The sequence below is a fragment of the Pecten maximus genome, chromosome 7, assembly GCF_902652985.1.
Source record: "Pecten maximus chromosome 7, xPecMax1.1, whole genome shotgun sequence".
Lineage (NCBI taxonomy): Eukaryota > Metazoa > Mollusca > Bivalvia > Pectinida > Pectinidae > Pecten > Pecten maximus.
This window is the reverse complement of record NC_047021.1, coordinates 7,641,554-7,655,668: the sequence shown is the minus strand read 5'-3', so window position 1 is coordinate 7,655,668 and position 14,115 is coordinate 7,641,554. Positions and strand designations below refer to the sequence as shown.

The 14,115-nt window shown below is 36.2% G+C and overlaps 1 protein-coding gene across 2 annotated transcripts in view; it reads left to right on the top strand.

Moving 5' to 3' along the window:
• LOC117331486 (thioredoxin reductase 1, cytoplasmic-like) overlaps window positions 1–10,777 on the top strand; it is a 47,598-nt gene extending 36,821 nt beyond the window's left edge. For both annotated transcript variants that reach the window (XM_033890219.1, XM_033890218.1), the window contains exons 12-19: window positions 1,942–2,167; window positions 2,819–2,908; window positions 4,155–4,228; window positions 6,776–6,932; window positions 7,678–7,785; window positions 8,217–8,312; window positions 8,537–8,671; window positions 9,118–10,777. In XM_033890219.1, the coding sequence (XP_033746110.1) occupies window positions 1,942–2,167; window positions 2,819–2,908; window positions 4,155–4,228; window positions 6,776–6,932; window positions 7,678–7,785; window positions 8,217–8,312; window positions 8,537–8,671; window positions 9,118–9,180 (949 nt within the window). In that variant the 3' untranslated portion in view covers window positions 9,181–10,777. The remainder of the gene's footprint in view (window positions 1–1,941; window positions 2,168–2,818; window positions 2,909–4,154; window positions 4,229–6,775; window positions 6,933–7,677; window positions 7,786–8,216; window positions 8,313–8,536; window positions 8,672–9,117) is intronic.
• The last annotated feature ends 3,338 nt before the right edge of the window (window positions 10,778–14,115 follow it).

The following is a 14,115-nucleotide window of genomic DNA, read 5'->3' as shown; positions in this document are numbered from 1 at the left end:
TACGTTTTATAAAGGAGTATGGCATCACCAGGTAGATACTCAGATTTATAAAGGAGTGTGGCATCACCAGGTAGGTACTCAGATTTACAAAGGAGTATGGCATCACCAGGTAGGTACTCAGACTACAAAGGAGTATGGCATCACCAGGTAGGTATTAGATTTATAAAGGAGTGTGGCATCACCAGGTAGGTACTCAGATTTACAAAGGAGTATGGCATCACCAGGTAAGTACAAGATTTATAAAGGAGTATGGCATCACCAGGTAGGTACTCATATTTATAAAGGAGTATGGCATCACCAGGTAGGTATTAGATTTATAAAGGAGTGTGGCATCACCAGGTAGATACTCAGGTTTATAAAGGAGTATGGTATCACTAGGTAGGTACTCAGATTTACAAAGGAGTGTGGCATCACTAGGTAGGTACTCAGATTTACAAAGGAGTATGTCATCACCAGGTAGGTACTCAGATTTACAAAGGAGTGTGGTATCACCAGGTACATACTCAGTTTTATAAAGGAGTATGGCATCACCAGGTACATACTCAGTTTTATAAAGGAGTATGGCATCACCAGGTAGGTACTCAGATTTATAAAGGAGTATGAAATCACCAGGTAGGTACTAGATTTATAAAGGAGTATGTCATCACCAGGTAGATACTCAGATTTATAAAGGAGTATGGCATCACCAGGTAGGTACTCAGATTTATAAAGTAGTATGGCATCACCAGGTAGGTACTCAGATTAACAAAGGAGTATGGTATCACCAGGTAGATACTCAGATTTACAAAGGAGTATGGTATCACCAGGTAGGTACTCATATTTATTAAGGAATATGGCATCACCAGGTAGGTACTAGATTTATAAAGGAGTATGGCATCACCAGGTAGGTACTCAGATTTATAAAGGAGTATGGTATCACCAGGTAGGTACTCATATTTATAAAGGAATATGGCATCACCAGGTAGGTACTCAGACTACAAAGGAGAATGGCATCACCAGGTAGGTATTAGATTTATAAAGGAGTGTGGTATCACCAGGTAGGTACTGAGATTTACAAAGGAGTATGGCATCACCAGGTAGGTACTCAGATTAACAAAGGAGTGTGGCATCACCAGGTAGGTACTCAGATTTATAAAGGAGTGTGGCATCACCAGGTATGTACTCAGATTTACAAAGGAGTGTGGCATCACCAGGTAGGTACTCAGATTTACAAAGGAGTATGGCATCACCAGGTAGATACTCAGGTTTACAAAGGAGTGTGGCATCACCAGGTAGGTACTCAGATTTATAAAGGAGTATGGCATCACCAGGTAGGTACTCAGATTTACAAAGGAGTATGGCATCACCAGGTAGATACTCAGGTTTACAAAGAAGTGTGGCATCACCAGGTAGGTACTCAGATTTATAAAGGAGTATGGCATCACCAGGTAAGTACTCAGATTTAAAAAGGAGTATGGTATCACCAGGTAAGTACTCAGATTAACAAAGGAGTGTGGTATCACCAGGTAGATACTCAGATTTATAAAGGATTGTGGCATCACCAGGTAGATACTCAGATTTATAAAGGAGTATGGCATCACCAGGTAGGTACTGATACTGTAATTGATAAATTCACAGCAGTAATGTCCTGATAGGTTTTTGGGGATGATCTGTTCAGGAAATGATCAAAGTTTTTTCACCATGTTTTTAATGCTCTGACCGGAACTAATGTTTTATAGGTAAAAGTTATTCTTCAGTCACAAGTTTGACAGCTTGTTCAAGGAGGATACCTCAATTAAATCAACTAAATTAATGATATATTTTGAATTAATTATTTTTAAAAACTCAGATTTTTATGTTAATTGCTTGTGGATTCACTGTTTTGTTTCAGAAATGGAGAAGTGTAGCGGTGATTATACATGGTTGTACAGAATTCCATTGTTATGTATTAAATTGTTTCAGTGATGACCTGTTCTCCTTGAACTATTGTCCTGGTAAAACCCTGTTAGTTGGAGCATCCTACGTATCGCTCGAGTGTGGGGGGTTCCTCCATGGTATTGGACTGGATGTCACGGTAATGGTGCGGTCTATTCTGCTGCGAGGCTTTGATCAACAGATGGCTAACAAGATTGGAGAGTACATGGAGGCCAATGGTATCAACTTTGTCCGTCCATGTGTCCCGACCAAGGTTGGTTTCCTTACACAGTGTTTTTGATCTGCAATTATGGGATGTTGGTATTTCCTTGTTTTAATTAATATGTAATGTTTCCCATTGGTGATATTTTGCCAGCCCACCATCATCAGATGGTAGGCTATTCAAATTGGCCTGCGTCTGTGGTCAGTCTGTCGTCCATCCTTCCATAAACAATCTTTGTTATCACCATTTCTTGACAAGTACTGGAGAGATATTCCTCAAACTTCATGTGAAGGTTCCCCTCGGTCCCTAGTTGTGCTTTTTGAATTTAGATTTTTGATCAGAATAGCTGGTAATAGGCAGCCATCTTGGATTTTGAGAATTGAAGATTTTTATCACTATTTCTTGAAAAGTACTTGGGGATATTCCTCAAACCAATAAAGATAATTTAATGGTGGGTGCTAAGATCCCTCCCCAATCTCTTGTTGTATACTGTAATCCTAATTCTGGTCCATCGTCCATTGATTATTAGCTCACCTGTTCCGAAGGACCAAGGTGAGCTTATGCCATACCATATCCGTCGTTTGTCCATCAACAATTGACTTCTTCATTACTGGTCGATGGAAATAACGGGCCTCTTGTATATTTATTGTATTGTATACTGTAATCCTAATTTCTTGTCCATTTTCTTCTCTTTCCCTGCAGATAGAGAAACTTGAGGATGGTCAGCCAGGGAAGTACAAGGTGTACGGCAAATACTCTGATGGGACGGAGTATAGTGATACTTTTAACACTGTAAGTACAAGGTGTGCCGTAAATACTTGACGGGACGGAGTATAGTGATACTTTTAACACTGTAAGTACAAGGTGTACCGTAAATATTCTGACGGGACAGAGTATAGCGATACTTTTAACACTGTAAGTACAAGGTGTACCGTAAATACTTGACGGGACAGAATATAATGATACTTTTAACACTGTAAGTACAAGGTGTGCCGTAAATACTTGACGGGACAGAGTATAGTGATACTTTTAACACTGTAAGTACAAGGTGTACCGTAAATACTCTGACGGGACAGAGTATAGCGATACTTTTAACACTGTAAGTACAAGGTGTACCGTAAATACTTGACGGGACGGAGTATAGTGATACTTTTAACACTGTAAGTACAAGGTGTACCGTAAATACTTGACGGGACAGAGTATAGCGATACTTTTAACACTGTAAGTACAAGGTGTGCCGTAAATACTCTGACAGGACAGAGTATAGTGATACTTTTAACACTGTAAGTACAAGGTGTACCGTAAATACTCTGACAGGACAGAGTATAGTGATACTTTTAACACTGTAAGTACAAGGTGTACCGTAAATACTTGACGTGACAGAGTATAGTGATACTTTTAACACTGTAAGTACAAGGTGTGCCGTAAATACTCTGACAGGACAGAGTATAGTGATACTTTTAACACTGTAAGTACAAGGTGTACCGTAAATACTCTTGACGGGACAGAGTATAGCGATACTTTTAACACTGTAAGTACAAGGTGTACCGTAAATACTCTGACAGGACAGAGTATAGTGATACTTTTAACACTGTAAGTACAAGGTGTACCGTAAATACTCTGACGGGACAGAGTATAGTGATAGCTTCCATTGTTTCAATTGTTTTTTGGCCTCTGGGGTAAAATGATGGACCCATGTTTCATCCATAAGTGACAAATCTCTGAGGAAAGTTGGCATAGTAAAACATGTTTTAGAGAAGAATTCTTGAAAAGTACTGCTTTGGATATTCTATGTCTTACATATTATCACATGGCACAGAGAAGACTTCTCCTGTAGTGCTGTTTCTAATGCCTCTTTAACTTGTTTACATTCTTCCAAAAATGCTGGTTCCCACTCTAATCCCTGGGTAGACTTGAGTAATCCAATAAACAATCAACTATTTTAACTTTGCCTGAAGTATTTAAACTTTCTGAATATATGGTTTTAAACATCTCTGGTGGTTGGCCCTCTTATATTGTGAATGTTCTTGTTTTACAGGTGATATTTGCCATTGGCAGAGATCCTGTCACAAGCAGTATAGGGTTGGACAAAGTGGGAGTCAACCTCAACAAGTAAGTACTCAGGAGAAAGCATCTGATGATCGTGTTAAATAAAAAATTAGTATTTAAAAGTTATGTTCAATATGTAGTCAATTAAGGTGGGTAAAATCAGATTTAGTATATAGGTCTCTGGTAAAATTGATGGATATGCCAAGCGATTAAAGTTACCTGAAAGACCATGTCCTGATCGACAACACTGGACTATAAAGATGGCAAAAAAAAAATGTGTTAAGTTTAGAATTTTGTGGTAGGGTCGGGTCGTTTGGTAGCAGGAAAGTTGTTTTATATTATTATTTTTTAATTTTTATTTATTTATTTTTTTTGTTTTTTTGGTTGTTTTTTTTTCATGATATTATTTGGAATTAGAACACAACTATTTTTAGCAAAATCAGACGATAATCACAACATTGACAGATATGTTTTTTCTAACATTCCCTCCTTTGGGTGGCTATATCCTTATCTAGGACCTCAGGTTTTATTAAACGGTAGAAAGTACCATCCATACAATTTAATTTATTATTGACCTTACCAGGAATGATTTTCTGTACCTTTGCTGTAGGGCACACAATGTCATTGGACACAATCGCATCGATCTTGGAGCAAAGTGGTTTGTTTTGAATGTCAAGCAAACACATGACTAGCATGGACCATTTCACCAAGCTCATTTTAGTGTTACTGATTTGAACATATTCTGAAAAATTAGAGAAAAAATAAATAAACATCTTACTTTGAGTCAGTGGTGAAAACATACATATATTTCTATATATATAAAGATAATAAATTTTTCCTGACTGTTTATCCCATCATGAATTATCTAACTTTTGTTACAACTCAAATGTTCAATACATATTTGATGTCAAAGGTGTTAACTTATATATCAACAATCTTTTATCAGAAAAAGTAAAACATAGTGTTATTAAAATTTGATTTACAGGTAGTTGATTGTTTAATTAGGTATTTTAGTAAGTTGATATTTTTAATGTCAGGATGCCTTTGGCACCTGCCGTTATAGTCATGGTGGGTAAATGTTGTTAGTGACACTTTTGTTTCTGGCTAACTATTCCTCTTTTCTGTCATACAAATGATATACATCCACAGCCTAATATATAGTTCCTATTTTGACAGCAATTATTGACACAATTTAAGTGACGTAAACCGTGTTTACTGCAATTATTTAAAATGAAATATGAATGTTTGGTGTTCTAGACTATTTTAGAGTATAAAAATAAACATTTTCCTCGTCAGTATATGCAATTTTGTTGGCGTAGGATTACGTAGTTCTGTCTCAATCCTGCCTTGAAAACAGAAGTAAAAAAATCAGTTTCATCGTCGTGGAAATTTACAAGCATTCACAGAGAAAATATCCACATGTCTTAGACTCATATGTTCATCCTGAGTTCATATGCAGGAACATTTCATATACGCCTAAAACCAACCCTATTTACGTAGTCAAATGCAGCCGAGCATTCCACGAGATAATTCAGCTGTCACGTGAGTCGTGACTAATCACGTGATCATTACTAATCAGCCAAAATGGCGGTTATGTCTAATGTAACTAAACCAGCGACCGTTCGCAGTTTCATATTCATTTGTATGTCGCTAGAATAAGCAAGAAATATCATCAGGAATTGAAGGCAAGTTGTAACAAACTACATTGCCGTTTTTCATGAGGATTTTATTAAATAAGGTTATTATTTGTTTATTTGAAAAGAATCTAACGATAATGATCTGTGACTGATGTACTGGCGTCTTGTCAAAACTATATATGTCTCGTCGGACAACGCGACCGCAATTTTCTATCGGAGTTAAAATACGTAACTAGGGGTCTTAGAATAGATGTTTGCTAGGCCTAATTAACATCTTATAGTATAAATAAAATAAAAAAAAACTTAGGCTGTGTACATCTTTGATTTCATCTTTGGTTATACAACATGTTCTGTTAATAGACAGATTTGTCGTTCAGTTGATTTTTTTCAAAGTTTACAAGCAGCTTTACTGATTCAGGAGTATATCAATAATATTCCACAAGCATTAAAGAAAAAGGGAAAGAACTATACTTAGCTGTTGGAAAGTTGTCAGCAGATAAATATGTTATACATGTTTTCTTGAATATATATAGAATAGGAATAACCAGATTAAGACATTTCATCTGATACAAATCTGATACAAATGTAGCTGTCTGACTATAAAATCCAATTTTAAATTTCTTATTATATGACCTCAGACCCTTACATTTCTCAGGGCCTTTGGCCCTTTGATTATCTCTGAACATGACTAATTGATCATGATTTTCTGTGACTGTTTTTGACTAAATTATGGAAATATTCTTGGGTTATTGAGAATAACATCAGACATGAAAAGTGATTAAATGAGCAAAATAACAGATAAATTTACATCAGAAGACATATTTTTAAATACCACTAGACACATTAAAACATATCCATTGCAAGGACTTTTTCCCCAATTTAGTGAATGTTTTTAGTAGATATATTTCTGTTAATCTTTGAGAAATGGTGATGATGGAAGTGAACTTTATGGTAATGGTTTATTTTTTGACAGGAACGGTAAAGTTGTTGCTGATGAGGCTGAAGCAACGAATGTATCCAACATCTATGCAATCGGTGACATCCTGGAGGACAAACTAGAGCTCACACCAGTAGCTATACAGGCAGGCAAATACCTGGCCCGTCGTCTCTACGACAACAGCAAAGTTCTGGTGTGTATCCCTAACAGTGAAGTTTGTGGTGATGATATATTGATGGGTCATTATATAGGTCTGTTTCTGTCCCAAGGTCATTATATAGATCTGTTACTGTCCAAGGTCATTATATAGGTCTGTTTCTGTCCCAAAGTCATTATATAGATCTGTTACCGTCCAAGGTCATTATATAGGTCTGTTTCTGTCCCAAGGTCATTATATAGGTCTGTTTCTGTCCCAAGGTCATTATATAGGTCTGTTTCTGTCCCAAGGTCATTATATAGGTCTGTTTCTGTCCCAAGGTCATTATATAGATCTGTTACTGTCCAAGGTCATTATATAGGTCTGTTTCTGTCCCAAGGTCATTATATAGGTCTGTTTCTGTCCCAAGGTCATTATATAGGTCTGTTTCTGTTCCAAGGTCATTGTATAGGTCTGTTTCTGTCCCAAGGTCATTATATAGATCTAGTGAATTTTTCTGTCCAGATGAGAATTGTTTGTGTGGGGTAGAGTGGGAGAAGATCTGGTGATGTTGCCTGTCCAGATGAGAATTGTTTGTGTGGGGTTGAGTGGGAGGAGGTCTGGTGATGTTTCTGTCCAGATGAGAATGGTTTGTGTGGGGTTCAGTGGGAATAGATTTGGTGAATATGATAAAAATACTCAACTCTTAATGTTTGGATATTACTGGTGATACCTGAAATATTACTGCTAGTTTTCATCATTTGTTGTAATCAGAATATTTTTTTCTGATTTCTTCCCACAGACGGACTATGTCAATGTGGCTACGACAGTTTTTACACCTCTTGAGTATGGCGCCATAGGCTATTCTGAAGAGGCTGCAATAGAGAAGTTTGGGGAGGCCAATATAGAGGTAAGGAGAATTTGTGGTTATTTTTCACCAACACTTACACAAACTTTGTCAGGAAACTTTTGTGTAGATGAGGTGTAAATAAGATTCTGATACAATACTGCACTACATATATATCCAGAATACCATTAATGATAACAGTAGTGGTACCATATTTCATTTCCTAGACATGGTTTGTTTTAACTTGTATTTTTTAACTGGAGTAGTAGAGGTCACTGTATAAATCAGACTAAAATAAGGATCTGTGTTGAAACCTACTAATATGTTGATTCTGACCATATACTAGAAATACTCTGACTTCTTCTGTATCTCCCTAGTCCGGTTTACATAAAATACACTGTATTTGTAGTGGGAATGTGTACTATGTTCAAGCTTGTGTATGAAAATGAAACTATAGAATGATATTTTGTATGATAACTTATTTGTTAATACAGGTGTACCACACTAACTTTTGGCCACTGGAGTGGACTGTGGCTAAGAGAGAAGAAAATATCTGTTATGCCAAAATTATCTGTCACATTCCCGACAAGGTAAGTTATCTGCCCTTGTTTTAAATGTTTCTTGCACACTTGTCTGCTTGTCAAATAATGTTTTATATTTATATGCATAAACAGATAATTTTCCATTTGGATTTAAATTGTATATTGTCCAACAGCAATCTCAGCAAACAGTGTATTATGTTTGACTCTTTGTCAAATTGAAATCAAATGTTTCAATTACTTTATTATGATTGTATTGTGATTACATCTTTAAGGAGAGAGTGGTTGGATTCCATGTTTGTGGGCCAAATGCAGGGGAGATAACTCAGGGCTATGCACTGGGAATGAAACTTGGTGCCACGAAAAAAGACTTTGATGACACAATAGGGATACATCCTACCTGTTCAGAAGTAAGTAGATGACAGAAGTTTAACAATACAGAAATGTATTACAGAACCACACAGTTGATTCTGTCTTCAGTAATAATATACTTAATATTGCTTTGTAATGTGCCACAGATTAGTTTTGGTCTCTCATCACTATTTCATTATCTTATTTTCACTTCTGTTTTATTTAATGGTGTCTTTCTCTTAAACATGTTTGATATAGGTTGTGTAACAGTGATAGATGGCATTATCTACAATATAACAAACACTGCTGGCCATTAGTTATCCACTGTATGGTATAAAATGTACACCTCTTTTGTGTGCCTTCTATCTGTATCAACAATCAACACTTATTTTAGGACAATCTCTTTGCCATTGGATTTCTACTAAAATGCCTCGTGCTGTTTCTTTTTACTAAAATGCCTCGTGTTGTTTCTTTTAAGATAACCCAATTGATGTTTTGTTTTCAGCAATTCACCACCTTGAACGTGACAAAGAGGAGTGGCAAGTTGGTGAACCAGTCTGGTTGCTGAGGTTAGACCCTGCTGCTGTCCACCTTAACACTAGACCCAGAAGTTCTCTCTAAACTCGCATCAGATTTCAACGGAGAGTGCTGCCATCTACCTGTGAATATGGAATCATGGATAAGTTGGATGTGCATTAAATGTTTGTTAAACAGCTACTTAATCAATTTGGATCTTGTGACATTTTTTGGAACAGATTTCTGCAAAGAGATTTTTAATTGGACATCATAAGAAACAACACGTGGATATGAAAAATGTCAATTCTATATCATAGATGAACTGCAAGATTTTGACTCTTTATAAGTACCTTTTGCCATGATCCGTTGGATAATTGATGTGATTGAGCTACCTGGGTAGTGTTTTGACAGCAGCAGGGTTCGTCCAGAGTAGTACTTGCCAGTAGTGTACTTGTGTGGTACATGGATGACGGACAAGTCCACAATCCTGAATTTGGACGGATTTGACCTGAGAATACTGGCCAGTACCGCTCAAACAATTTATTTGTACTAGAAAATTCCTTTTCAATATTTTTGCATACATATGTAGATGTGACAAAGGAAATATGTAGGAGTTGGTTTTGTATATTGAAAATTATGAACATTTGATGTAAGAAAAGATAATAGTAGCATTCCTTACTTTAATCAGGGAATCGTAAAGATTTGTTGAAGTTTTTCCAAATAATTCTGCATATTGCAGGTGAAGTTTGTTTGTTACATGACCTTGAATCTTTTTATAGAAATATCAGTATTAGATCAGATAAGGTTCCAGACACGGTTTTGTTTGATGAGGAGTTACTACAAGTTATATCACAAATTTAAACAAAAAGGTTAAAAGATTAGACCAATGCTAAATTTGTGGGAGGTATCGGCCTACAGTCCGTTACCATATTGAAACATATCAAAGTGCAACTGAACCCTTTTTTACCTGTCTGTTTGCATAAGAGGAATCTACTTGGAAACAATCATTAATAGAACCATGTATATATGTCTGTATCTCGCCTTATGAAGTGCTATTATATCAATAAAACCAATCATAGCCGACATTGTAAATAATCTGTATAACAGTATCAAACACGGTAGAAAGTCAACTCTCCAAACCTTGGTTATCCAACCTGTATTAAATCCTAGTCATTCTTTAATATCATTTATTTTGATACCATTTGATTAGGAATAGGAACAGTCAGATCCCGTATTCCTCTATCAAGTCTTGATAATTGGCTTTCTGTTGTACATTTTTTTTAAATATATGAAAAATAAGTTTTGAAGAATCAAGGAATTGGAATTTGAAAGATACCTACGTTGGATACCTTATTTAGGTATACCAAAGTTGGATAACCCAAGTTGGATACTTGATTTGGGATACCCAAGCTGGATACCTATTTTTTGGGTACCCGAGTCTGATACCTAATTTAGGAGACCCAAGATGAATATCTAATTTGGGATATCTAAGTTGGATACCTAATTTGGGATTGCTATCAGTATCACTGATATAACCCCCAGTAATTCACCATCTCTATCATTTATACTGTCTCTGTCCAGTGTTAGTTGGTTGTGAATAAACTTTTGTTAAAATTTGACCTGCAAGTGAAATAAATATTTCAATGATATCATTTGTTGCATTTGTTTTATGCTCCCTCCATGTTATAGGGGGGAGGTGGTTTAGTGTTTCCCATGACCCGTCCCTCTCTGAATTCACGACAAGAAACAACCCTGTCCGATGACCCAGGATTAGTAGAATCGATCTGTGGGTAAGTGAATATTGGTGACTACTTGCATGATTTGTAAGTGTATATTTTCTCTTAATATTTAAGTTTTCCTCGACCTAATTGAAGATACTACTAATTACGTTGTATTCGACCACTAGGTTTCACCTTTGGGCCAGTACTTTTAAACCAAAACTTTCCCAAAGAACCAGTGATGCTAATTTCTTCTTCCTGTCCTGAAATAAGGGACATATCTTGAGAGCCTCTGAACAGAAGTGGTTTAATATTAACATCATAGTGTCATTTCTACAACTTATTACATCCTGGTGGTCATCAGTCAGGGTTTAAAAGTCACCTTTGACCTCTTTGAATGCAACACAATATGTCTTAGATTGTCCCATTCCAATCCGTGTCATACCTGGAGGACCCTGTACAGATTTGATTTACACACGACAGTATCATAACACGAGTTCTTCACATACTAGTGGCGGCATTCGTATCTAGTTTAAACCAGCCTGTGCTTGTGGATCACAACACAACGGTTCTTAGTTTTGTCTCATTTTCAGTTGAAGTACACACTGTCACCAACTCGCATGCTATCATTAGATCAACTTTTCAAATCATGAACAATGCATTAATTGCCTGATACCCAACATATACCAGGTAGTAAAGTAAACAGGTACAGTTTTGTATGGTAATTGTTTCGCTTGTCTGCCTGTACATGTGCGAGTCCCTGCAAAGCTTTTGAACAATGTATTTCACTAACCTCAGTTTAGTTCATATTCACACCATCAAGGTCTATACCTGATTAAGTTTCAGTTGTCAATGGTCAAAGATCATACTTGACTATTTCTAGAATAAAAAGCTGACCAACACTTCAACTTTAATTGTGTTATCACCAATAAATTACCAATATAGGTTTTAAAAATTATTTACTGTTATGATATGTTAGTACATGTATATTTCTTTTCTGAAACAAAAACGTAAGAATTAGTCACGCAAATAGTTCAATGTTGGAGAGCACGATCATGGCAGCTTGAGCTATGACATATCAATTCAATTCAAATTTTATTCCTTAAGTTTTACAACTTATTGAATATAAACTTTGTTTCAAAAACCTTTGCTCAAATCTGTAATTAGATTATGCTATGTCTTGAATGTTGTTATCTTTGTTCGAAGTCCATCGCAATTTTAAATGTAGGTTCAATTCAGTATCCACAACATTGATTCTTTGGTCAATGAAGGACTTGTCGAAGAAAATTAACATGAAAATTGTTTGCATTGGTGAAAAAAATTGAATCATTTTCATGAATTTAAAGCTTACCATCCTTGTCGGACCCTACAAGAAGATCCATGCAAAAAAAGAATAGCATAACATATTTTCTGATTGAAAGAAGAGCACTGACGGATCTTGCCCCGAAAAAGTAGTCCCAAACGTGACAAAGCGAAAAAGAAAGAAATTATTTTTCTTAAAATACAATCAATACCATCATTGGACAGGCGTATAAAAAACAGAAGCATACTGTGTTATTTTGGAGCAAAGTTTAAAGAAGCAAGGAGAAATATACTGACAATGATTCCTCACTGACATCTTTGCGTTTGGGGACAAAAATTTCCGTCTGATGGTTGGCATACACATTGAAACCTGGCCCTGTCTCGGTCAACTTGGATTTGCTTACTTGAAAACTACTATTTGTCTTGATATCAAGAATTGTGGCATTTTACCCTTCGAGACCACTTACCGACACATTCCATTGTGTCATCAAAGTTGGTTCCCTTTCTAATACATTTAACCCAAATTAATTGATGATTAACTTGGCTAATTAACTACATTACTAAACTAAGAACGCAGATTGTCACAAAACAGATAGAAGATAATTATTTATTTTAATGAAATAGGAAAATTTGAACCATGAACTAAATACTAAAACAGTCAATACACCGCCCTATAGTATTTATTTTTAAGCATTTTGAATGTCTTCCATATTCAGTCCATTTAAAATTATTTATGAGCTTTCTCGGTTACCCTTACCTTGCCCAAAGATCAAAACTTTACCATGTGTGCAAAGTGTTGATTTTGGCTTTGGTGTGCTTCACCCCAATGACTTTTTGAACGATAGTGAATAGCATACCACCCTGTCGCACTCCAAACCTTTAGGTACATTTGTGCCGTTCCTAATATATAACACCTGTAACAAGTATACAAGTAATGCCGGCATGTGTAGGCCACGTCTTTAAATGACAAACGCTGTCGATAATTATTAGGATGTTAAATACGATATACGATAGTGACTAAACGAATATTGCAACAATATACCCCAATCTCATTGTTCTCTTGACACTACTTTTAACATTTTCTTCCAGTGAATAGCTTCTATGTCCATGATTTGAAAAATAATATAACAGCGCTTCAATCATATTTATAAAATCGTGTCTGATGGAGACTTTAAACACCTAATCCAATAGACAACAAGAGGTATTGGTGTAGATGTGGGTTATAAAGTTGTCTGTAGGAGGGAACTTAAAACCAAGAAATCTGCTAGGTAAGACTTCTCCAGCACAATTGGTTGCTTGGTTTTTAAAAGCAGATGACAATAACTTTACTAATGAGAAGGTGGCGGAACATTCCATGATTATTCATAGAGGATAACAACCCATATGTATATGTTATAGCCATTTTGCCCAAGCCCCCAGAACAACAACTCATCTTCCATCACAAACTGTGGTGTCCTTGGTCCTCTCGTACAGGGAAATATCTTAACCCTAACGCTGAAATTCGCACTGAGGACATGTTGACTACCCAGCTATCTTCCGGATAAAAGGGAATCATCAATGATATTTTGGGGATTTCACATGCTATCAAAGCAGGAGTCTTTCTTTACTCTGCGTTTCTCCTGTCTGGATGATGCAGATTGTTTCGCCTGGACAGGTTGGATAAGAACACACCTTCTTGAAAATCTTTCACACTGTCCGTCCTCTGCTGACACTGGTATTTACACTTAATTCAAACCACGATGATGTTCTGCTGTTGTTCTGGGTAAAAGTGAAGACGGATATACATATGTATCTTGAAAACAGTGTTAAACTCTCTATTAACCTGTCAGTTTCTAGTATATCGAAAACATTTCATTCTATGGTAAAACATTAGTCATAGCTATCGTTCCAGCGTTCCTTGGACATGAAAAATCTTACGACTGTCATACTTGACGGCACACATGTCACCATTCCTGAGAGTTCTGATC